Here is a 26,175-nt window from a genome sequence, read left to right as displayed (position 1 = left end):
ATTTTATTTAATGCATCATGAATTATTCATGGTTATTTTAAATTCACCTGTAATTAAGACTATTGTTTTCCCTCTAATCGTTGCATTCAACAGACCAAATAAATCTAGGATTTTCTCAGCAGTTACTTCAAGAAGGTTGCAATTGAATAGCCAACTCAATTCATTTGTTTTAATGTAACCTCTGCACTCTAAAAATGAAAGAGGCTATTTCTGGAAGTGCAATTCAAAATAAAAATAATAATTTTTAAATTCAACAACTACATTACCTAAATGAATACAATTTTACCTATCACATTGAAGTAATTTATATTGCTGAAAGCTTCCTCTTTACATGTTTGCAATGACAATGTTAAATTTTTTTTAAAGAACTGTCATTGAAAACAAAGTTGCTGATCAGAAGCAGTTAGCTAAGCACCTGGTACCAGTACTCCTTGAGAGCTAAAGTGGACTTCTGTCAACATTGCATCTTCTGCAAGAAGAGTAATTTCCTTCTCAGTTGAAGTTCCTTCCTTCAACCAGGTTCAACTCAAGTAATTAAATATGCTGGAACTATAAAAAAAATAATATATATATATTCCCACGCAATCTATTCTTTTAATCTTTTTATAGCCTTAAAAATCTATTTATGAAACGTTAAAGGGTGCAATGTTTAGGAAAAAGTTACGTTATTTGCAAATAATACCACCTTTGTTAAAGCCATTTTTAGGTTCAAAACTTTTTTTTCCTTCCCACTTCACTTATATAAAGGAGGTCCTCTTGCAAAACAAAAAAGTGCAGTACTAATTGAATCCAATTAGAACATGACAATAAACTGTTGCATAAGAATTGGTGCAGATTTTCATTAAAACCAATAATCCAAACAAATGTATGCTCATCTATAGAACTACTTAAATGTAGAGAGACAGTGTGTATTTGGCTAGCAAAATGCAGTGCTTAATTTATCATAAAGGTTGATTTGCAGTTGAAAGAATCTTAATAATTACTAATCAAACTGAATTAGCCTCTTTTCTGGAAAGTAATTAAAGGGAAAAAATACAAGGCAAGATTAAAAACAAGTTAGAACATATGTCATTAGCTTGTGTCAACCCACCTCGATGTAGTTTAAAATCAACATACTGGCAATTTGCCTTCAGCTTTCAGCGGAGAGAAAACAACTATTTTCATCTGGCAAAGGCGATTAAATGCACAAGTTCCTCAGCAGATAGCCATATATGCCTCAGCACATTTGAACTCCACAAGCATTGGGAAGAGAACCATATGGACTGCTTAAGATTTATGTTTCACTTTTGGTTTTGGTTATTCAAATAATGTGAATTACACCTGCATCAGTTCACAATAAGTTTATTTTATGTGAAGAAAAGCTTTGCCATTAATGAAAAATTTCAGTAGAAAACAGTGCCTCCTGCTTTCAATCTAGATTACTCAAAAGTAGAAGCTTGTATTAGTGAAAACTTCAGTAGAAACAAATCTGTAGGAAACATGTTCTTGGCACATGAAGTAAAAGCTTTAAACATGTTAAGTTTGAATAGAGTATTTACCATGCAACCACACTGGCAGAAAAGCCAGTTTGTAATGGCTGGTATTTGTCCCTCAAGACAATAACATGGAAGACACTTAAACCTGCTTACATAACGTTAATTGTATATAAATATGGTGTTGCCATAATTGACAGTCTTTATTCAGGCCAACCTTTTAGTTTAACAGTTCTAAATAAGTAATAGGCACTTTGCCTTTCTGATTTCCCCTTTCACCCATCAGCCAGTCTGAATCCATGCCAGGGATACTGTACACTGTTATCACCTAAAAAACAGAAACGCATTATTACAACATTTTCTTGCCAGGAAAAATTACAGTCTACCTTCATGTGATTTCCAAGGTCTTAGATACTGGATTAATGAACTTAAATAGAGCACTTAATATAAGCACCCATGGAACATAATCTAGTGCCCATAAAAATTACTTCACTGGTCTATGGAAAAGAAGTAGATGTAGTAGCACATTTTAAAGTCCCTTTTTTTCCTGATGAAATCCCATTTATTGTTTCTCTTCTATTATTATCTATAAATCTTGTATATCACCATCAACTTTAACAGGCAATCTATCTAGAAGAAAGTTTGTTGGATCTTCAAGTGCATGATAGAAAGACAGATGGTGTTGATATGCTACACGTTAACAGAAAATCTTAGGCCACAGCTTATATGTCACTGTCTAGATAATTATCTCAACTTGACTTCTTTTCTTAAATAATGCATATTTTTTAAAAAAAAAAAACACAAAACATAACAAAAAAACCAAAAAGTCTGAAAACCTTTCTGTGGATGCTTTTCTCCAGGATTAAGCTCCAGTCACATTACCAGTTGGAACTCTCTTGCAGCACCCTGCTTTTTTGTATATCTCTGCCTGCTTTGTATAGGCTCTCTGACTTAAGAGTACAATTGAATTGGAACAGGAATAAACACAGCACAACCACCACCATCAAACCAAGAAGTAGCTGTATTTTTGTACTTTTCCCAAATTGCAATATTTAATGTTTGAAAGGCCAATTGTATTGATAATAGTGCTAAAGGTGTGGTAAAAAGTAGACAGCACAATTGAATCTTGATTGTCTAGCAAATCTCGCAAGCTGAGCTGGTGTAACAGATGTTACCTCTTGTTACAGAATATTAGGGTATATAGATACAGGACAATGCTCTAAGAGTACTACTGAAGTTTAATTAAAAATATCAACTACACAGATTTCTTGATGTGGCCCACCTTAAATGGTCAGTCAAAAACATTCCGATTTTAGTTTTAAATTATCAAGGTACATAGAAAACTTACCTCATCTGCAAGTAGTGATAATTCACTGCTGTTTGCAGCATCATAATCATAGAGAACTCTGGCTTTCCTGCTGCCACTTGATGACTTCAGTTCACTGATACCTGAAGTAACTATTGAATTGCTTACTGAAGGCAATGAAGCAGAGGCCGAGGCCAAGACTGAGGGACTAGAAACACTCTGCACAGGAGTTGAAGAAGACTGATTGTTGTTAGAGAGAAAAGTAGATGGAAAGCTGTGGGAGAAAACAAAACAAAAAGACTTCTGAGTGAATCAGTACTATATAGGAAGTTATACATGCCTCCATGCCTAAATTAGCATTCTTGCTTTAATCAGCTACAGAACAAACACCAGTAGACAGCAATAACAGAATGGTACCAATATCTGTATAAACCTAAATAAAGATGCTTGTTCCTGACCTGTAGTATAAATCAAACCAATATACTTAAAAAGACATATTGCCACCTTAAAAAACCCTTGATAATTACCTCTTAACCCCCCCCCCAAAAAAAAAAAAAAAAACCACAAAAAAAATCAAGAAAGCACTGTTGGTCAGACTTAATTCAGACTGTATTTTAATAAACATTTATTTTGACAGCTCTGCCAGTAAAAGTAGCCTCCACCTCCTCCTGCTCATCCTCAATCCACAAATCTTTATGTGGCTACACAAAAGATTGTGCTGGTGAACCAGACCAGGGAAGTCTGCAGGTTATAAACACAGCCTCCCTCTGAAAGAAGTAAAAAACCCCAAAACCTAATTATTTTTGTAATCTAAAAGAGTTCGTTGATTCAGCTAACTACATGCTGTAAAACAAAAGCACGTGTTATGCTTGTCCAGGACAACTGTAAAGATGAACTTGTATCAGCTTAAGCCCCTCCTTCCTAGGTTAGGCTGCTGGTTGTTCGGTGCCAGCTGTAGTGTTTGCTAGACCCTTCCATGATGTCAATTCAACTCATTAACCTGCCTGGAAAGAATTTTTTTTTAAAAAAAAAAAAAGGTAAAGAAAAGTGTATAATCTTCTAAGTTAACAAGCTGAATCACAAAACACTGTGATGAGCACCAGAGCAGATAGATACAAGGGAAAGGGCAGAATCACATGGCTAAAGAGTGGAAGAAGCAGAAAGATGAGCAAAGCAGCAAGAGATTTTGGGGTAGGAGGAATGGAACAGCACAGGGGGCAATGATGATCTGTGAGATTGTCTCATGTCACTCTGCCCTGCAACCTGGTATGCAGATCCATGGCAGACCAAACCCTCTTACTTAGCAGTTGATGTAGTCATTCCTTGTCCTTTTACTGCCTTCCTTCATTCCAATACTCATTCTACCTTAAAACCCTCCCACCTATGCTCCTCAGTTAAGTTCTTCTTGAAGATGTAGTTCAGTGGCGACTTTAATCATATAAATCAAGATCAGCTTATTCTGACACCCATGTCTGCAGCGCTATTCAGGCTTATATAATCATAGGAGGAGCTGTTTAAGGAGATGACGCAGGTAAAAACTCTATCAATATAGTGACTCATTTTTGGATCATGTGGCCATGAACATAGGTGGAATTTAGGCCGCTCAAATCTGTATTGGCTGCAGTAGTACTGCACACAAGTTTACAGCTTCACACTACGCTTAATCTGGTAAATTTACACTGCCACCAAACAGGGTGGAGCCACTCCTCTACCCATTTTTTGCACAAATGTTCATTCTCCGTCATTTGAGTCAGATCTAGCAATTTGTTGCTTTAGAGTTGATTCAATAATCTGATTAACAAAAATCATCAAGAAGACTGCTAACTTTCCACAAGAACAGCTTGTAAAATATGTCCACCTTGCAGTCATGCAATTGTTGTACCTGACTGAAGGGAAACAGCACGAGTATGTTGTGAGGGACAGAACTAGCCCCTTCACAATTAGACTGAATTGCATATAAAAATTGGGTAGACTTTCAGGAGACTGTGGTTAGTTTAGTTAGCAGTTTACTACTGTCAAAAGGAGGAAGTTCCACTTCCTCCTCTGGCTTACCTTCACCTCATTTTATCATAAAAAGCTGGTTCAACTCACCAAGAAAAGACTGCAAGTCCACAACAACAACAACAACAACAAAATATATTTTTTTATTTGCCAGGTTGGTTTTTCAAACCAGTTCACTAAGTTCCCTGAGCAAATCAAATGAGCAGACCTAAGGGAGGAAAATGTAGACCCTGCATTTTTGGAGGGATAACTCAGCTGTGCCTCATGATGTATTTATTACTTGATTAGTTGGCAGAGGGATTTAATTTTAAATGATAATCAGCTGTTTCTCAATTGCTAAATTACCATTTAGTATACTGCTAAACCTGTTCTCTGTTAACACAGTAATTACTTGTAAATCAGTTCAGTTCAAAGGGTCACTAGTTTGTACAGCTAGTGGAAAAGCCAAAGCTTTATAACCACTCTGTCAATCAGTAAAGCATTAAGTCTCTGTCTTTGCAAAGCCAGACAGCTTCAGCTATACAGAGGTTGTCTGTAATTTTTTTTGAACACTTGAGTAGCAGGACTTTCACAGCTTGTGGAGCAGGGGACTAGTAATGAGTAATTTGAAAAAATGACACCAAAGCTTAAGCTTGGCAGTCAGGGAAGCCGAGAAAATTCCAAGCAAAATCAGTTATCAGCAAGAAAAAAAAGCTGCCAGAGTACCAGAATATTTGAAATAGATTTGTTTAGTCCATTCTGAGGAACTAAAAAAAAAAAAAGGATCGCTTTTAACCTGGGAGACTTTATTCTTTAAGCAGCTCCATGGGAGGGGGTGCCAGTAGAGGGATAAGCAGCTGGTGCTGCCTTGAAGACAAACATCCATAAAATCATGTCTATTTATGTAAAGAGAAGTGAGCACAAGTTTTCGCTCCCCACCTTCCCTACAGCCAATTCATTTGGAACTTGAATAGTCTCAATGTGAACCAGACTGGGGTTTATACCCTAGATTCTGACCCAGGTAAAACATATAATGCATCTACTCTAAGAACCAGGTTTCTGTTTCACACAACAAACCCTCACTTAAGAGGCTGGACACCTTTGGTCCACCAGTGATCTCAAAAGAAAAGTACATCCCTCACAGCTCTTGGCTTTCATATGAGAATATGGTACACTGTCACACTTGGATGTGTGGAAAGAACACATGTAACTCAGTACCATATATTCCTTGTAAACCAACACGGTGTTGGCAATACAACCAAAATCTAGCTGAGGTACCTAAGCTATTTATTTGGTACTATATCTGCCTATGCGTAACACAGGAAGAACACTACACACACCCTGCTCATCCATTTACTTAATGCACCTGTGATGCACTACATGCCTGTAAGTTGAGGAACTCTTCCAAAGCAAGGAGTGCAACTTGAGACCCTGTCCCAGTGCTGTCCATTATAGTTCAGTAGGACTTCCTTGCACAAGGAAGGAAAGACACACCCAAGATTTAATACCATTCCTGGTTTACTCCACATAGGCAGAGAAACTTCATTTGGCTGTCTGAGGCATGTAGGATTTTGCAGAGCTTCCATGCTTTTGGTCTTCTAGCAGTCACAGCAATTTTATCAAAAATTTTGATCGGATCACAGCCACATAAAGATACATTCTTCTGTTTTCCTAAAGACACTATTTTCTTCAAATATACTTTTTTTTTTAATACCTGGTAGCCTTTTACACAAATTTTAAACAAAGACAGCTATTCTGGATATGCTATACATCCTAAAGCAAGATATTTTAAAGAGGAGTTCTTCCTTAGCTTAAGGGTATTATGCTTAAAGCTTTCTGTTTGGTAAATACACTAGGATAAGAGCACAGATTTTAAAAACATTCTCTCAAAATAGTTGTGTACATATACTTCACTTAATTTCTAATTTAAGAGGCTTTTATCCTTAATCCAGTAAATGTTTATTTTCAAGCTTTCAATTTTACAACTTACATTCACGTCCTACAAAAATGTAACTTTAAAGATGTAGCTTTTCTTAAAATCACAGTTTTAAAGAGGTTTTAATAAAAGTCCTTAAACTACCCATTCAAATGAACTGAGGAAAGGAAATCAAACACCACAGGAAGTTGCAAGTCAGGAAAAGGACAAGACTCAAGAACACTTTTGTTTTTATTTCCTTGTCACGAAAAACAAAACAGAGATACTTTATAGAGGCAGTTATTTAGAACAGACACTACAGTAAACTTCTAAGCACTGACAATCCTTCAATGTGTATGCTCACCTAAATAACATGGTCTGGTCTAACCCTAAGAAAGGCTGATTTTTCAGGAAGAATTAGAATAGGGAGACTTTAAGAAAAGTATGTAGATCTCTTTACATCACCACCAATCACACAAAAAGGATTGTGAGCACAGACTAACATCAGAGAGTTTCTTCTCTTACTTTAAAAACGCTAAACCCACAGAACAGTAAAACTAGACAAACTTGCTCATTCCACTGTGAGTGCTTTGGATTTATATTACAAAGTACATTTCTCCCTAGATACAATATCTATGCTAGCAACTCACTTGTGTGGAGAACACAGTTTAATTGAAGATCAATTAGTGCCCTGTCACCAATGAAGAGGTAACAGGAATTTACAGGCAGTACAAAAACTTTTCCCACATTGTGTAGCAGTTTTGTAGCATGAAGTGTAAGACAACTGAATGATTACATGTCTAGAAATTCCTTTTTGTGCCATTAAATGAGGTTACTATGGGCTCACCTTCCTCAAATACAAAATATACAAAATCTCAGTAAATCAATCCTCAAAAGGCATTGGTGCTGTGTATAGGCTTAGGGAAGTAGTTGCACTAAGGCAACTACATATCAGCTACCTGAGAACAGATATATTTCCTTTCAGTCCAGCATGCCTGTGTGTTCACCACTGTTACATCAGTGTAAGTTTTCCTGCTATTCATAACCACTTAGAAAAAAAATTTTTTTTTCTGAAGTTTTTACAGTGTTACTACCTTCCAAGTTGTTTCTGGAGATCCAACATATATTGGTAACATTGCGCGTAATAGGTCATCTGAGCTTCAACAAAATCATTCAGACAGCGAAGATGATGTGCCTAAAATCCAGCAAAGAAAACAAGTTTTTAGTCTCTAGAAGTACTACGCTGCATTAGAAAGCCTGGTCTCCTAGTCAGGTGCTAATGCCAATACTGGCACATAAGGATTTGTGCCACACAGGCATGATGTCTGGATTTACCAGGTAATTGGGATAAAATGTCACAAAAACTAACATATTTGAGCAGAAAAGTCAGGGCTGTTCAAGCATCATGCCATTTACATGCACTGTTTCCATAACAGAATAAATATTTTAGCACTTTTTTGTGGTTTCAACATTCAGTTGATCTGACGAATGGGAAGCTGAGGTTAAAGGATAAAAATGAAAGCTTCTGCATTCTCAAGGTTAACAGAAGACTAAAGTTACATTCAATGGATAGTAAACAGAATTCAAAGACTAAAATACACACAATTTGATGTGTTAACACACTGAAGTGAAGCCTTATAGCCTAAAGTCCTCAAGTAGCTTACTGTAGTTACTTTTAGAGAATGCCCTGATTTTGACTTTTCCCCTCTACCCCTTTTGGGTACTCACGTGTGTGCTGCTGATTCCTTCCAGGAGAAGTCTGGTAATCTCTGCTTGGCGGTCAAATTCACTCTGAGTAATTCGTACTTCCTGTTCAGACTAAAAGTAAGGATGCACATTAAGTATTTGTACAATGCACTCTGTTATGCCTTCAGACTGCAACAGCTCCATTTTATTCAAAGGCACTCATATAAAGGCATTAATCACGAGCTTTGGTGTTTGAAACGTGCTTTTTCACTGCTGATCTTCACTAAGCAAAAAAGTAATTGCATTTTGGGTTCAGAAATGTTGAGGCCCTGTATACACAACAAACAGCTTTATCATCAGACACCTACCACATAGAATCAATGTAGGCAAAAGGAAGGCATTTTTCTGCCAGCAGTGTTACCCCACCTCTCCCAATAACAATACAAATGTTCCTGGGCAAAACAATGTCTGCACCAGGGGTTCTGACAGCATAGTGGTGGCAGCCAAGGACCATATAATTTTTTTCCACACTTCAAGTTAACAGGGCTCCGAGCAAATAATTTAGGGTAAACCTCACATTATTTTTGTCAGGTAACTGCACAGCAATCAGCTGTATATAAATCTTTGATAGTAAGTTTTAATAGAATATTTCATAAATCAATGTCTCATACTGGCCACCAAGCTATTGCAAACTATCTCTGGAGCTTGTAATTGAGGCGTCTTTAAAGTAAATAAATCCAAACTATAGCAAATGTTCTAACTTCAAATAGAAAAAAATCTATTAAAATTATTTAAGTTTCATATTTAAATAATTCAAACCTAATCCTTGTTACATAACATTATCAGCAATCTTTAAATAAGTCAGCAATGTTACAGCAGTTTTAGAAGACATCCATCTAGCACAAGCCAAAGTGTTGGGGGGGGGGGGGGGACACAGACGGAGGGGGGAGGGGAACGACAACTCAAAACAGACAAAAAGAGAAAAATGTGTGTTGTAAGATTCTAATATATACTGTCCCATGACAGAATGTCCTCAGCCTGGAATCCAGATTACCTTGCCTTAATGCTTACATGCATTTATACATTATTTCTAAAAACAAACCCAGAGGCAAAAACCCGCATTAAGTCCAAGATGCAGCAGTTACTCTTCTCAACAAAATGAAATAAGGAAATGTATTTTCAGGAAACTTAATGAGGTGATACTGATAAAACATTGGTCTCAAAAGGATTTTATGTGTTTGCAGACATTCTGCTCTTGCATTCCACTAATGTTAATCAATACAAGAAGTTGCATGGAAGGATCTTAAATCTCAGAAATGAGCACAGAAGAATGATGCAGATATCAAAAGTGTTTCTTGGGTCTGAAGTCACTGCAGCTGGGAAGGCTTATACATTAATTAAACAGTGAGGAAGCAGCTGTAAAGTACCATGTGTTTCTTTCTTAAACCTGAGATAGCAGTATGTATATCAAGTTACAAACTAATTTGGTTTTCAAACTTTGTTGAGGCAAGGATCTTTGCTTGGAATTGTCCTATTAAATCTGTATTATTATCAGTGAAATCCATCTGGCAGTCCCTGAGAGAAATTTAAGAACTGAGAAGAAAAGCAAATCTGATAGCCAGGAGAGGAAGAAAAGCACTCCCTTCTATACTAGCAACATTTTCATTTCCTTTAAAAATCCAGCAAAATTATCTGGAGATAAATAGTCTAGTCTCCTCTGAAGTCAGCAGTCGCTGAAGTGTTTCCTTCCTCCTGCCAGGTAAGTAAACACATGAGAATAGGAACTTATCAGAAGGGGAGTTATCCATCAGAATAATTCTATTTGTTTCAAGAACATTTAAACAAATCAACTACTTTCTATAAGAAAAGACAAAGCGAGTAATGTAGTAACATGCATTAATTCAGGCAGTACAGGCTGACTTTAAACTTCTCCTGGGTTTGTAGAGATTTACATAAACTACATTATGTGACTATGTGTATCATCTGTTTTGCCCATCCCCATTTTCAGTACTGCTAGGTGAACAGGAGCAGGACAGCATATCTACTCTACGCCTTGTGGTAAAGGTGAAAGTCAGCTGGTTTTCAGTCTGGAAAGCTTATGGCCTGATCACCTTTGTTTCTGAACATAATGAAGAGCTCAAAATACAAGCCTAAACTTTCCGGTGCCTCACAGCTGCAGTCATATTTTGTTCTTAGAACTGGAAAGCCTCACTGGGTACCTCCCTTGAAGACCCCTCAAAATGGTACTTGCTTCCCAAGTTCAGAATATGAACCTGGTTTCTGAAAGTGAATATCCAGATGTTCATAATCTCCCCAAATTTCACACAGGAATATATGACCTCTCAGAAATACTCTGCAACCCTGTAGCTAGGAGATAACACAAAACCATAAGCACACAGGAAATAAAATCACTCTCCTAATGTTTTATTAGCCACACTATTGGTAAAACAGCAATAAGAGCCTCCTTGTTTCCTCCGTAGACAAAGGAAAGACAGGAGCTCCTCTTGACACTCAAAACCGGTTTAACCTCAATGTGCTGAACATGGGCTAGAAGCCTCTGCTCCTTCCACTGGCTACAACAGACACCTCAGAAGACACCTAACAAAAATTCATGTATATAAAGCATGTAACATTGGTACCTCCCCCATGTGTTTTATAGTACAGTATTTAATATCCTCTAATTCCACATTTCAGAGGTCAAGTTAAACTGAAGAAAGTTTGTCATTGACACCACACAGATCTTTTGTTCTAACTCAAAAAAAACCTCTGTAATTGATCTAGAGATTACTGGACAGTCTGAAATCCTTGTTGGGAAGCTTCTTATATTTCAATGTAAAACATCCGTTAATCTCTTCATCCAACTTTCAAACACAGAAGGACAGATTGCCTTTAGAAACCTGGATGGATTACTGCTCCTTTGGCAGAACATGTATGTTGTAGTTTCTTCTCAACAGGTGCTGCTTTCTATATGCCTAATAAAAATGCATATTTTTCTCTGCATTTCTTGCATGCACTCCAGCATTTTACTTACTGTTCTATGTTCTGGGTAAAAGCTGAAGGTCAGTGTTTCTCAGGACAGTCTAGATTACTAGACCCCAACCTCTCTGAAAAAATTTTCAAGTAAGCTCATTCTCAAGAGGTCATTTTTAACAGGATGCCATACCAGTAAATTTTGAGACAAGTCTTGTAGGTCTTTTTCTATTGTATCTTGTCACATGAGACTCGTGGTACTAACTGACAGTTAGCCAGGAACAGCTTACTATAAAACAAGCCCCAAGCATTGTTTCGCCACTGGAGTTTGAAAGGCCCTAGAGGGAACCAGTGAATTCTGATGTAATGCATCAGGCTGCCAAGCATTAGACTGAAATCAACAACATGCAATATCCTTTATTACATTAGACCTGCACAAGTTATGGTTTGAGAATTCTGCAGTTTCTAAATTGTTTACTTACTTTTGTCACTTCCTCAGCCCATATCTAGTCAGCATTAAGCAGGGGCAGGGGGGAAATAAAAACATATAAACTTAGACATTAGTTGTACTTTAATACAGGATGCAACCATACTTTGGCTTTTAACTACTTTCCTGTCCTCAAAATTTCACAGGGATTTGAGGAGTGCTATCAGTCAGTTGTCCAAAGCCCCTCATGTACAATAAAACTACAGTGAGTATGGATAGCACTACATCTATGAAATAAGTTAGATACTGAAGAGTATATGACCTGTTGAACATGTACGTTACAAGAATCTATTTAAAACAAGGTATTACAACAGAAGACATAACTACTTAGAAAATGACATGAATCAGACAAACGAAGTTACCTTATAGAAGGATTTCAGTTACCTTAATGTATTAAGGCATTGGAAAACTATGAAAAGCTGTTTTCGTTTTAACACCATGTTAAGTAAAGACTGAAACAGATAAATGATTTCTCTTGCTAATTTCATTACCATTTCCTATTTCACAAGTGTTTTTATTGAAATCTACATTTAAAATATTACAGAGGTATCTCAAACTGAACATTAAAGTAGTAGCAAGCAGTACAGCAAAATCACAGAACTGCAAGGAATTTAGAAACTAATTACTTCAGCTTGCTGATCCAGTTCCCTCTTGCAATGCTGTTCTCCTTTAACCTTTGTTTTCTGCAGTTGTGAGAAGATGACACAATCGGGATTTTGTTAGGAAGAAACATTTATAAAAGTTGCAGAAGCAAGATGTAGCGAACATGTTTATTCACTCTTTTATCTGATCACAACTGAGAAATCTGGAACACTAATTGAGATCTGTGCAGATCCAGGACCCAAACTAGGACAGGCTGAACAGCACAGTCTATGTTGTACATAATTAACCCGTTCCTTTCCCACTTTCACAGTTATGGTGCTAAAACCAGCTACACTGAGTCCATGCAACAAATTTAGAATATTCTGTACTCTAAGTTAAGCCATTAATTTATGTGACATTATTCAGTTTCAGTTATTTGTAAAACACTACTTGAAGGGAACAATTTCTACATATTCCTGTATTTCACATAATTCACTCTTACTCATATAAAAAAAATAGGAAAGTTACATAATTTCTTTCACTCCAATGGGTGAAATTAATTTCAGAAGTGACAAAAAAATAATAAATCAATTCCTTTGCATCCTAAGTTTACATTAGTAAACTCAGAGAAATAAGAATATAATATCCTATACTTAAAATTATCAGAAATACTCTGATAAAAACACCACCTAATGCTGTGCTGATGTAAGTGTATTTAGTACACTATACCAATCCAGTCTGGAATGGAAAACATCTGAAACAAGACCAGAATGAGCTGGATAGCAAGAGGAAACATTTGACAGGAAAATGAATGAACACAGAAGGCCAACAAACCTTTAGCCATTTTACATGCAGCAAGTTGAGCACGTAAGAGACATTTACCATAATGTTATTCTCTTCAGGCTGAGAGGTGTTTAGTTGCTTAAGTGCATAGATAAAAGACAAAAGCAAGTTAAAACAATATGAATATAGCAGGTGAACAGATTACTGGCACAAAGCACCGCAAGTTTAAGCTAAGCAAATCCATGAACTGAACATAAAGCTGTTTAGATTTTTATTTTAAATACTGATCTAAGCTACTTCAGTTGTACAGTAAGCATGGGAGTATATAATTTCATGAAATATTAAATATTTTTATAACAGGAAAAAATAGAGGTAGATCAATTTATCACTTTATGCTGTCAAAGAAAGTAGTAAAACATAAAAGTTTGCATCATAACTCAATACACTTTGCTAGCCTATCAGTTCAGCACTGTTTGTCAGATATCTTCCTTCATAAATAAGTGAGCCAGCAGAAGATGAACCATTTGCATCACATCTATATCCAGGTTAGTTCTCATTTCTATACTGCAAAGAATAAAGTACAGATGCAATTTTTTCACTTCTTTGGGAATCCTGCAATCCAATACTTCTTAAACATGCACACTGCTGTTAAAATGTAATTAAAATTGAAGTACTGGCAAGGTAGTGAAGTAAGAGGCCTAGAGTTTCATGCTCTACCAGCACTAAATTATTTGTGCATAAAACTGTGAATTACTTGCTACATGAATTTTGAAAACTGGTCAAGCAATAGTTGCAGCATCTGGCAATAATTTTGTCCAAGCACCAAGCTCTAGATAATTACACTGGTGATGGAACTGAAAAACTGAAGTACAGAGCCATTAATTTAATACTAAGCTCAATCGAAACAACATTCTTACAGTCTTTATACTGCTCTAGAAAGTAAGGTATATAACTGCTTACTGTGCCACAAAGGAATTTTTTTTTTTTGAAACTTAAGTCTGAACAAATCCAAGCAAAGGAGCAGTGTACTGTCTATCGTTTCCAAATTCCACTACTAGCTAGCTAAAACTCTGGTCTGCTCTCCATTGATAGCCTTACAAATTAAGAACACTTGACAAGTAGAGAAGTAACTTTTTTGCATAAAATTTACATAATATAAGGGAAAATGTATGAATGAACTTTAAAGATACAGACAATTTAAATACACAGGGACAGTGTGCATGACGTGGAGGATTGAGACACAGAAGCAGAACTGTCAGGTAGAGATGATGTTGGTTTTTTAGAAGGATCACTATCCCAAAGACACAAGGTGCTTCATTTATGAAGCTCGGTCTCAGAGATGACACTTCCGAGATCTTTCAGGGCAGTGATCCATTCAGAAAAGCCAGCAAAATCCGAAGTCCTGCTTCTGACTCTTCATCATGTACACTGTCCCTGTGTATTTAAATTGTCTGTATTCCTTCACCATCTGTGTGCGTCAACCCTTATGGGAAAAATCACTTAATTATCCATAACTGCTGCACTTTCAGGGATGCAGTCAAAACATAGCTATGAAAATACTGTTAGCATATCCTGCTGAAATTGCATACATTCAATTACCTATTCCTCCATTTAGAGGCATTTTAAGAGTTTAAAAAGAAGCTTTTAACAATAATTTTAATCTCCTTGAACAAGCGTTTCTTGAGGGAATAAGAATGGTTAACAGGTATGAGTTTAGCAGTCTCAGCCTGTTCGGGGGTGTGAAATGCTAAACAATACAGAAAGAGTAAACTACAAGTATAAATAGGTCCGTCAGTTGGAAGTAGTTGTACATATGCTTCAACTATTGTAGAGATTCAAACAGCAAAACTTCACCTCTGAATAATATGAATTTACAACCATCTTGGCCAACTGTAGCATGTAATTTTTGGGAGTACAGGCTCATCTAGTCTAGAACAAGGGGAGAATACTTGGGTCAAGTAAGTTCAACTTGATGGAATATCTAAACATAGAAGACTTAAGACCTTGATCAGCAATTAGCCCTCATTTCCATGTGTTCCACTGAGGCATTTATTACAAAGTATCTATAAAAGTAGTGAGGGTAAGAAGCTAGGACTGGAAACATAACTGAGCAGTCAAGTTTATAACTATGTATCAGTAAGTTTGAAAGTAATGGATAAATAAAGCAAAAAATAAAAATCTACTTACTGCAGCTCGGGCTTCTGCAACTTTTGCCTTCTTCAATCTGGTTTTTGCTGCATCCAAATCTAGTCTTTTATTTTGTAATAGTTTACGTTCTTTCTGAAAGCAAGTTAGGTTAGTTCATGAGAACAGGTACACATACTCGAAAGCAAAAGCCTGTCTACTTGGAAATTTTTTTTAGTGAAGTATCACACACAAAAATGGTTCTCCAGTTGAACACAGAGGCAGAATTAGATTCTAATTATTCTCATACATTTTATACTCAAGAACTACTAGAACAATAGTTACAAAAAGGAAGTTTTCAGAGTCATTTTGATTTTACCTTATCAAAAGGAAGGAAAACATACTGAAGGTACAAATTCTGCCTGAGTTTTTCTCCATCAGTTTGAGTACAGCAATAACATACAATTACCCACTACTTCATTTTGAAGATTTACAGTTACAATCGGTGTGAAATGCCAAGGAATGCACAACTCAACTTACAGTAATAGTTTTGTAGTCTCCTTCAATAAAGTTTCTCAGAGGAGTGAGAAAGTTTATAGCAGAAGTTTGAATTAGTTCTCTGTCTGCTGTCCCAATTCGCTTTTGTGTTTCTCCACACTTGATGAGCGCATTTCCTGCAAAGGAAAAAAAAAAAAAAATTAGTTTCATAGTGATTCAGGCAGGTGGTTAACAAAGCAGGTTTCTACAGGCAGGAATGTTTAGACCAGCAGTCTGAAAGATAATCCAATGCCATCACAAGGGCTTTCAAAAGAAATCTGAATCAGCTACAAAAAAACCCCACCGTAAATAAACAACACCCAAACCAAACCATTTCAATCAGTAACAATCACAGGTCAAGGCAAGATTTCAATGAGAACAGATACAGCATTGTAGTAGTGGCACTAACTATGGCAATTCCATTGTGAACAATTACTTTAGATGGATATCACACTTCACTTATTTTAGTCCAACAACCTTCTCCCTTTATACTACATTTCTGTTTAAGTCAGGAGTAGTTGGTCACAAGGAAAAACATCACTTAGCTCCTGGAAAATAATGTGCTTCCCCCCACCTTCATCTACTCCAATTTATAAATACACATTTGTATATTAACTGAACAATACTTCGAAATTTGGTTGCAAGTTAGATATTTAAACTTAAGGTAGCATACCAAGGATACAGTTGTTATTATTACGTTTCAACAGGCTGACCTGGCTTAGAAAAAACACTGAAATATTTTGTGACACCAAATGTAAGGTACGTGTATCTATCTTTCTGCTAATAGTTTACGTGACTTGCCTGAATTCTAAAAATTCTGCAAGTTAAGGGACAGTGTGCCTGTAAGTACAACGCTATTTGATGTTAGAGAGCAAGACCTGAGGCTGATGATCAGAAGGAAGGCCACAGATAACAGCATAAAACCACGTGAAAGTAAGAGAGACAAAGCCTGCCATTATTGATTTTGTATCCCATAAGTCTTCTATAAAGCATTTACTTTTTTTTTTTTAAAGTGCACTTTCCTTCTTTTGAAAAGGAACACCATTATTTCCACATATAAAGATCGCATTCTTCCCAGAACAAAAGTTTTCCCTCCCACTGCAATTTTCACAAAAGCAACTAAAGAGCTAACTATCACTTTGATTGCAGGCTATATTATATATATACACACACATACACCTACGCATTTCAGTTTGTTAAGTTAAATTAACAGCTAAATCTGTTATCTGCAACTTTAAGAGTTGCAGAGAATACTAGAATTAGACTTTTTAATTACTGTCAGTGTAAAAACACTAGACGTAACACCCCCAACCCTCCTGTCATAGGGTATATAAATTTGCTGGAGAAAGAAGAAAATCTAGATTATGTTCTATACTCTCACCTTTAGCAAAATATTATATATTAAGAAAAGCAGGAATACAGTAAAGTTAGAAAGGCTTCCTACAGAAATTATTTTCAGATAACATTTTCACTCCACACCACAAATAAAATGTGTTCTTTTAACAAGGAAACCAAATTTCAGAATTATTTTTTCTAGTAAGAAAATTATCCATCCACAAAGTCTGTTCTCATTCCAACAGCTGATTCTATTAATAGATTTGGATAGAAAGCCCATCATTGATCTCCTAATGCTCACAGTTGTACAGCAAGTCAGCTCAAACTGATACAAAATATTGAACTGTTTTATCTAGAAGACAAGAAATATCATTTTACACTAAGAAAACCTAGATCTGTGCATTTTCCCCCCCTTCATTTCTGCAACGCCAGACATATTTTTTGGTTCTACTTACCATAGGCTGTTCCTGGGCCAAATTCATTCCCAGCATCAATCATGTACTGGCCTAGTAACTCTGGATTATTCATGCGACTTGGTGCTTTGCGGTCCAGCTTCTCATAGACAAATTCTTCTATTCTGGCATCTAAAAAAAATGTTTATTTGAAATAAGCACTGTCATTCACAACACAAGCTAGAAACAGAAACAACAACAACAAAAAAATTCAAAAGCTGGCCATTAAACAACATTAAGTGAACAATGTTAAACTGAAGACACTGTTCTTGGAAACTGACTGTATTCCATGTTTGTCATGCCACATTCAAATGTTTCTTAGAACAACCTGTGAAAGTGAAAAATTATACTTTTCTTCTCCCTTTTATCAGCATATTTATACAGTTTTTCAAAGTTTTGTTGAGAAGTCTTCACTGTAAGAGCATAATAGAACACTCCTCAGCAAAACCAGTCTTTTTTTCCACCTCTAGGAAAAAACTGCGAAAATTGTTCACTAGAATTAGCAGTGTAGGAATAAAGTTCAGCTACTCCTCTAGGTTCCTTATTAAAATATTCTGAAAGTTTGATAGCCCCAGAAATTCTATCATCTCTTTCCCACTCCCCCTGCTTCCTTAAAGTGCTCTGAAAGAAACTATTACAGATATTAGGAAGTGTTTCATTTCATATTCCCATCTTCCCTTAGTTTGAGCAACAAAATTATTAAAAAAAAAACTGTCATGACTATATGATCATTAATATCCATCTATCATAATATTAAGCCACAGTATGCTGCTTAGGTGTAAAAGCTTCACAGATATGAACAGGACACTTAATTACAACAGCAAACTCCTCAGATACAGCACCCAATTTCTCTGACCACCTGTTTTGACTTCATAACTAGCTCACTTCATATATGCGGTCACTATGAACTAATTTCAGCCTGCAATAGTACAGACAGCCACAAAGAAGATCTCCAATGAAAAAAACTGCCACTTTGAAGGAACCCAAAACAACACTGTTAATTAGACGACGTTCATCAGCACTGTATTAAACAACTACTTTCTCATGAAGGTCACAAAAATTAACTTGGCACATACAAACACGGGTACCAGTGCATTCCCTGGCACCAAGGGCAAACCAAAAATGATGCAAATTCTTATTGGTTTTTCTTTAAGTAAATGTTACTCTATCCATAACATTTAGCTATTAGTAAATGACAAAAGAACTGAAAAGTAATCTGAAATTATCTATTACATAGGCCTGACATAAAGGTACAATTAAAAATGTGATTGAAAGTAATTTTTCCTCCCCCAGAGTCATTGCGTTAAAAACAACCAAAAGAAGCTTTCTACAGCATGTGATAGTCCTCCCAAGTAGGCTGCCAAACAGCTGAAGTTACATTCACAGATGAAGACCACTGCTTAACGCCGAGTATTTTTAGCCATCAGAAAACTGACTGGTCAGCATAACTGAGATACTACCATACACTATCCTACTCAATCCTCCTCACACTGTCCTACCAGCCTTCCATTAGTAATTCAATATTCCACAATTATAAGTTTCTGAAAAAGTCAATAGGTATTACAAATACTGAATTAAATGAACAAGACAACCATTTCCTCTGGTCTTGAAAAAGGCAGAAATTTGAGCTGGAATATTCTAAAAATTCTACTGCATTCTTTCCACAGGATTAGTTGTTTTGGGTTTTATGTGTGCTTTTTAAATACTGCTTTTATGGATCTGAAGGATGCAACAGGCTTCCAAAATAGTACTTCAAAGATCAGGTTTGTAACAAATTTATCTAGTTGGCATTAGAGAAGTGCTATCAGTGTATGATTTACCTGTACTAATAAATCCTGAGTATGTCACTACAAGGAGAATTATTTATGTTTTCAGTGCAGAGGTATTAGCAGTATTATAATTTTATCATTTCAGCAAACCTAAACGGGGTTTAGAATTTTTTTTTTTAATAGTATTTCACCCAGTGACTAGAGACCAGGTCTTGACTTGAAATCTAGTTCTATACACTAAAAATTCCTACAGCTGCCAACTCTAGTACAACTGCCATGAATGGCACAGGTAACTGTAGGATATGAGTCTGAAACAGATACCATCAATGTTACTACTCATAGCAGCATTTTCAGAAACAAAATTAACACACCAGAAAACTACATTTCTTCTACCCATGTTTTTTTTCTATCATTGTTGTAGTAAGAGATACAGCAGTGATGAAATATATATTTGAGACTTTATTCCATTGCCTAAATATGGTGTAACAATGTAATCATTCTCTAGTAAAGGAATTGTTAAAGACAGGCATTTCAGTTCATCCTGCCTGCTTGAAACGGAATTGTATTGTGCAGACAATTCAAAGCAATGAAATAGTAATGACATTTCTTAATCGACTGTACCCCATGAAGAACTTGAGTTCTTACAGCTACCTAAGATTTCTGGAAGTAATGGGAAATTCAATTGAACAGAAAACAACTGAAAAACCAGTCAGCCTGAGACTGACCAGAATATGGAACAAATGCTATAGTTTAAAGAGCTCTGTCTAAAGCTTTTCCCATTTGAAGGGTTAAGGAAATAGCCGCAATTGGTACAGTGTCTCTGATTCGCAGCAGCTCTTCAAAATGTGCTTTCCCTAACTCCAGCCTTCAAAATTTTAAACCTGCTATATTTAGTCATAACTTATGCAATACTTACTGCAGTAAACATTTACATTGGCAAATCTATTAATTCAAAAGTTGCAAACAAGAACCTGAAGGGCTCTTACTTGGATTTGGCTGCAATAATACTTCTGTTTGTTTCATTATTTTTTCTGTCCACAATTTTGTGCATTCTGCTTTGCTGAGAAGGTTCTCCAGGTGAGCATCCAGTTCAGTCTTCTCTGCTTGACCAAGCTTTTCTTCTGTGAACTATGAGTCAGGTTGAAAACAGTTAGTTCATATAAATAGTTTCTCAGTACAAGTTTATGACAGTAATTATTCACTCATAATAGTTGCAGTTCATATTTTCAAAGATATAACCATTATCCAGTCATCAATACAAATCTAAGAATAAAGTTGAAAGTTCAACAACACACCCTTACTATTAGGGAAAAAAAAAAGGGGCCGGAGGGTGTTAATCAGACTAAGACAAGGACGGTGATTTACAACATTATGAAGAAATCCTCTGCTCTACTTGGTACTGAGAGTTCTCACTTGAAGCATTTTGTCCAATTTTGCATAGTGCACTTTGAAATACCAGCCAAGAGTCCAGAGGTACCAAATACAATTAAAAGATTACTTCAATCTTGTGTATTTTGTAATTAAGTTTGTCCCTTCTCCCACAGTAAAATCTGAAGACACAACAGATTCTCATTGCAGCTACCTTTAATGTGTTTAAAAAATGTTGTCTTGTCCACAGCAAATAGGACAAAGATAGTGAGTTTAAACTTCAGCATGAAAATTTAAATTAGAAATAAACTGAAGACATTAGAGAAGGCTTTTAAAGAAAAGGATTAAAACCTAAAATGGGCTTCCCTGGGAAGTTGTGGAATATATATCTTTGAGGGTGGGGGGTAGCTTGCATTTTAGAGTAAGACAAATCCATGTCTGATGATGAACTGTTTAGATATAACTGATGCTGTTATGCCTTAAAGAAACAGTAAGATGACCTCTTCTTTCTCTTCCTAGCTGTGTTTTCAGTGACAATGAAATACAATGTAAATCCACTTTAGATAAATAAATCCAGCAGACAATTCATTTCACTTGATACTAAATTCATGCCAACTTTCATTAATCCACAGAGAGTTTGTACTTCAATCCCAGCTCCCCGGGAGAGGGGGAAGCTGCACGTTTCACATCAGGGAACCAAGCAAAACCGGAACAGTGTTTTGCCTGCCTCTCTTCAGAGCAGCAGTTCCTCATGACAATGATGATCTCATCACTTGACAGCCTGTTCAAAGCCAGGCATTTTCAGAGGAACCTGGCTTATGATTAAATCTCTAACAAGCTTACCAATTAAGCACATAATAGGACTGGAAGCATTTTGACTGTCAAACTTCATTCTTAACAAGTTCTTTGGTGGGCAGCGGGAAACAGGAATACAAGTAAATTGCATTGTCCAAGTTTGGTTTAATTTCCATCCCATGTAGAAAAAAAACCAGCTTTGATAGCACGCACATCTGAAGTCTAGAAAATGCTGCAGCGTTTGCAGCTCTATATAAAAGCAAATTGCCTTCATGAAAAAGTTCATTTTCAGTATAGGGAAGAACAGTATTTCTTTATGGATGTATTACTACTATCGTTTAAAAGGCTCTTTAAAAAGAAGTCATACACTGTAAGTTGTTCTCAAAAACTTTGTACAGATTCATTAAAACACAATATAAATGGTTTTGAAATTATTTTTTACTAATCACAAAGAAGAATATTTGTACATAAAATGGGCTTTCCTGTTAATATTTCCATAAATCTCAGTAGTGTCAAGATTGCTTAGCGAAGATCCCAACATTAGGTTTCATACATACACTTAAAGGAAAAATTTGATTTTAGCAGTATCAAGCAGCATGTTAAATTGCAGATTGACAGAAGCATGGTTTAATGCAACAGTGCTGCCACTCTGATTTCCCCATCTCGGCTACCCTGAAACCTAAGTTTGAACTGGTCTTTGTTTTATGTCCTTTTTCAAACATTGTTCCATCCCTTAAGGGTAAGAACAAAATAAGCAAGGTGGTTAAAACTCAAGAATTTTTCTTCTGCTTAGAAGAATTGTTCCAAGAAAGGCAGATACTAACGATTTTCTACTTTGATTAGCACTCTGAAAGTTTTATTTTCCATTTTATTACAGCTTAAACTACATCATACAGAGATACTTACTGTAAGCACTTGCTGGAAAAAAAATTGTATTAGTAAACCATCTAATCCATCCATCTATCTTTATTAAATTCAAAATATACACACAGGTTGCCTGACAATGACCAGCTCACACAGAAAGAGATCGTAGTGTTTTGTATATAACTGATCACAGCCCAATTGGCATTCCAAGTCTACATTGCAAAATCACTAGAAGGAGAAATTACATTAAGATAAGCCTTTAACTTCAGACAAAAGTCACGAACAATAAAAGCATTTCTGCTACCACAGAGTGAAAGCCCAGCTCATTCCTGACCACTAGACAGGCAGCTTGTTGATTACACTGCCTGGCAAGAGGGCTTACATTCCTCTTGCCACACTCCATGGCATTATTTATTTCACCTTAACTGACTATAACCATTTGCTACTTTGATCCACAAACAGCAACTATTGCAAGACTGACAAAAGGACTCCTTCAAGCATCTTCTGGCTAGTGCCAGAAGGAAGGATAGGTTTTGGATGAAGATGACCAATAGGCTTGATTTTTCTGTAGATTATAGCACTTAGAACACAGTATAATCTCATCCACAGAAGGAACAGGTTTCCTGGAACATGAGTATCGGGTGGTTGTGGGTAACAGAGCCCCAGTCCCCTTGTAACAGAAAAGCCCGACAAGCCTGTGAAACACTAACAAGTCACTCACCATCCTGTAAGTTGAAATTAAAATTTTAAGTGGTTTTCCTACATACCATTTTGTGCTGCTGAACTGTTTCATAGGGTTTGGGGTTTTTTTGCTTGTTTGTAATATCCCAAAGCAACTAGTGTCAGATTATATCATATCATTCAGCAATGCCTGAACATAACAGCTTCTCTGAATACACAGAACTGCAATTTTTACTGAAGTACACAAAATCTACACCCAGATGACATTAAAGAAAAAAAAAAAATCAACAGAATTACTGCCCCTTAATATTATCTGTAGGCCTTACGTAGGAACTTAACAGATGAAGCAACAGGAGCACACAGAACATGAGTTACTCAGATAATATGAACATGTTAGCAATTTGCTCCTCCCCCTCAACGGCTTCATTAAACTTCTCTGTTTAGGGGAAAGTGGCAGCTGGTAGAACAAAATTATTACTTCCACATTTCCACAGAATCTTAGTTCAGATTAAGCAAGTAACTAATGTAGCTATTCAGATGTAAACCAACAATGCAGATAGAGCATAATGGAGCAAACCACAGTTCACATGACCTTTTAACCACTACAGACTGCAAAAACCTACATTAGATTTAATGCAATAAGCTGATTAAAATGTAAAAATGCACGATAAAAGATATGAAATGAAAAGGTCCCATCACAGGATTTTACAAAGAAGGGTGAACTGTATCTCCTTTTTTTTTTTCCCCTTGTCCAGCAAGAAAAGGGAAAGGGGTGGAGGCTGGAAAGGAAGAGCTGGTCCGGGAGACGTGTAGGCCTGGAAGCGGGGGCGGGGGGGAGCATGGGAAGACCTCCATCACAAAGAGAAGGAGCAGCCACAACGACTGCTTTAAGTTCATTTAAATTTTAACAACGTTTTCTGGCTAGTTTGCATTTTCGGAGCTTGGCTGTGCTGCCGATCATTGCTCCTGCTGGATTACTGAGATTTAGGGCAATAGATGGGCCCGATCACAGCAGAGAGAGACTTTAACCATGTTCCACACCTGACCGTGACCCCAGCGAGAACTCGTAAGAAACCAGAGTGGATTACTAGGCACTGTCTGGATGTCCCCCTCCCTACAGGAAATCTGTTCAGGTTTGATTATATAAAGAAAGGGGATTACGGCTCAAGACAACAGCGAAGGAACAAAAGCCAATTATAGTGCCCTTATCGTGAAGAAAGGGGAAGACCGATTCAGAAACAATGGGCTACCAAACAAGCTTAAAAACGAAACTAAAGCTCAAACAAAACCAGAAAGCCTATGCCGACAGACACTTTGACGTGTCACATCAGAGCTCGAATCCCACCGACCGGGCAGCGGCACACGTTTTCAGCTGCCACTGAAGACACCGGCTCCTTTCAGCAGACACACCTTTGTCCTGCCCACGCCCAGAGCCCCACCGTGTCCGCTCGCAGCCGATGCCCGCCCGGCTCGTCCCGCCCAGCCCCGGCGCCTTCTCCCCTCCGCCTGCCCTGACCTTGGGTTGCCTCAGCCCCCCCACCGCCCCCCCCGACCAGCTGCTCCGCGGCCAGACCGACGGCACCCGGGCCGCGCCCAGGGCTGGCAGGGGCTGCGGGAAAGCGCTGGCCTGACGGGCGGCACTGCACCGCGGCACACCGCCGCCCGGCCCCGGCTCCGCGCTCGCCCCTCGCCAGCGCAGCCCAGCCGGACGCTCCCTCAGCGTCGGGAGCCCGCGGCGGGCCCGGCCCCTCCCGGCCGCCGCTGCCCGGCCCGGGGCGGAGCGCAGCTCCCCGGAAAACGCCCCGCGCCGGCCCCAGCGCGGCCCCAGCGCGGGCCTCGCCCACCTCCCGCAGCCAGGGCCACGGCAGCGAAGCCCAGTCGCAGCGAAGCCCAGTCGCGGCGAGGCCCCCGCAGGAGCGGCCGGGGCGTACCTGCACGGCGCGGCTCAGGAAGGTGCCCGCGTCGGCCGCCAGCTTCTTCACATTGAAGTCCATGATGTTCATCTTCGGCGGAGGAGGAGGCGCTGACTCAGCCCGGGCACCCGCGGCAGCGGCCGCTCCGACCCGTCCCTGTGGGGAGCCGCCGGGGGGCGGTGCCGGCCCGGCCGGGCGCCGCCAGAGATTGGCCGCTGCCGCGGCGTCAGCCGCAGGGCCCGGATCGGCCGGTGGAGCGGCGGCGGCGCCCCGCCTCGCCTCGCGCTGCCGTGAGGGGACAGGGGGCGGGGCGGGGCGGGCGGCGCGTCCCGCCGCTGGGGGCGGCCGCCCTGGGCGCCTCGGCACGCGTCCCCGCCTCAGGGAGCGCCGGCCGTTATCGGCGCGCCCCAGGGCCTGCGGCTGCGGCCGGGGCCGGGGCTGGGGCTGGCTCCGGAGCGAGCCGCAGCCCGCCGTGGGGGAGGTGAGGCTCCCCGCAGCCGTTCGCGGCCTTTACCGTACAAACGAGCTAGCGGGGCGGGCGGGAGGGGCAGAGGCCCCGCGTGTGGGCGGTGGCGGCCCGCTCGGGGCACGTTTGTCCGCCGCCCCACGGTGGAACCCCCGCCACCCCGGGGCACTGCGGCCCGGCCCGGCCCGGCCCTGAGGGGACAGGTGGCGCCCCCCCCCCCCCCCCCCTCTCCGCTCCTGCTGTGCGAGTCCAGAGCTTTTGTAAGTCAAATCTTGTCTTCGTGAAAAATTGCTTTTGGATAGGCCGTGAAAATATAAGCTCGGAAAGAATTTTTAAGAAGGCCTTCAGAAAAAGGCTATTAAAAGAGCTTGTTTAGATAAATGTATACTGAGATGCAACTATGAACAGCACCAAAGCGTCACAAAGGGAGTATTTGAAAATACCTTTACTAGCATAAGTTAATGCCAGCAATCAAGCAAATTAGAAGCAGAAATCAATTTCCATTATTTTAACATCTTTCATCATGATTTTCAAATGCCCAGGAAGACAACAAAGGACCTCTGCCATGGGCTAGCAGCCAGAAAACATGTACAATGTGGCATCATTGGCAACAAACTAATATTCCCAGATTGAATATGATCCTGGTCATTTAGTTACTTACCTCATATTCCAAATAGTAATGTTTGGCTA

General features: G+C 38.6%; 1 protein-coding gene across 4 annotated transcripts; it reads right to left on the bottom strand.

Moving 5' to 3' along the window:
• Window positions 1-1,325: 1,325 nt before the first annotated feature.
• Window positions 1,326-25,317, bottom strand: SH3GLB1 (SH3 domain containing GRB2 like, endophilin B1). 4 transcript variants are annotated; one of them, XM_056355184.1, is made up of 11 exons: window positions 25,038-25,317; window positions 20,385-20,526; window positions 17,633-17,761; window positions 15,846-15,979; window positions 15,369-15,461; window positions 13,233-13,319; window positions 11,812-11,835; window positions 8,402-8,491; window positions 7,768-7,868; window positions 2,821-3,052; window positions 1,326-1,800 (listed from the first exon to the last, which is right to left on the bottom strand). In XM_056355184.1, exons 1-11 carry the CDS (start codon window positions 25,107-25,109, stop codon window positions 1,693-1,695), a joined length of 1,212 nt encoding a protein of 403 aa, XP_056211159.1. In that variant the 5' UTR covers window positions 25,110-25,317; the 3' UTR covers window positions 1,326-1,692. The 4 variants fall into 4 exon arrangements, with proteins under 4 accessions (XP_056211159.1, XP_056211160.1, XP_056211161.1 ...); XM_056355185.1 differs by having other exon boundaries at window positions 13,281-13,319; XM_056355186.1 differs by lacking the exon at window positions 13,233-13,319.
• Between the last annotated feature and the right edge of the window lie 858 nt (window positions 25,318-26,175).

This window comes from Falco biarmicus, chromosome 11, assembly GCF_023638135.1.
Source record: "Falco biarmicus isolate bFalBia1 chromosome 11, bFalBia1.pri, whole genome shotgun sequence".
NCBI lineage: Eukaryota > Metazoa > Chordata > Aves > Falconiformes > Falconidae > Falco > Falco biarmicus.
Note: the sequence above shows the minus strand (reverse complement) of the source record. Positions and strands in the feature narration are given on the sequence as shown.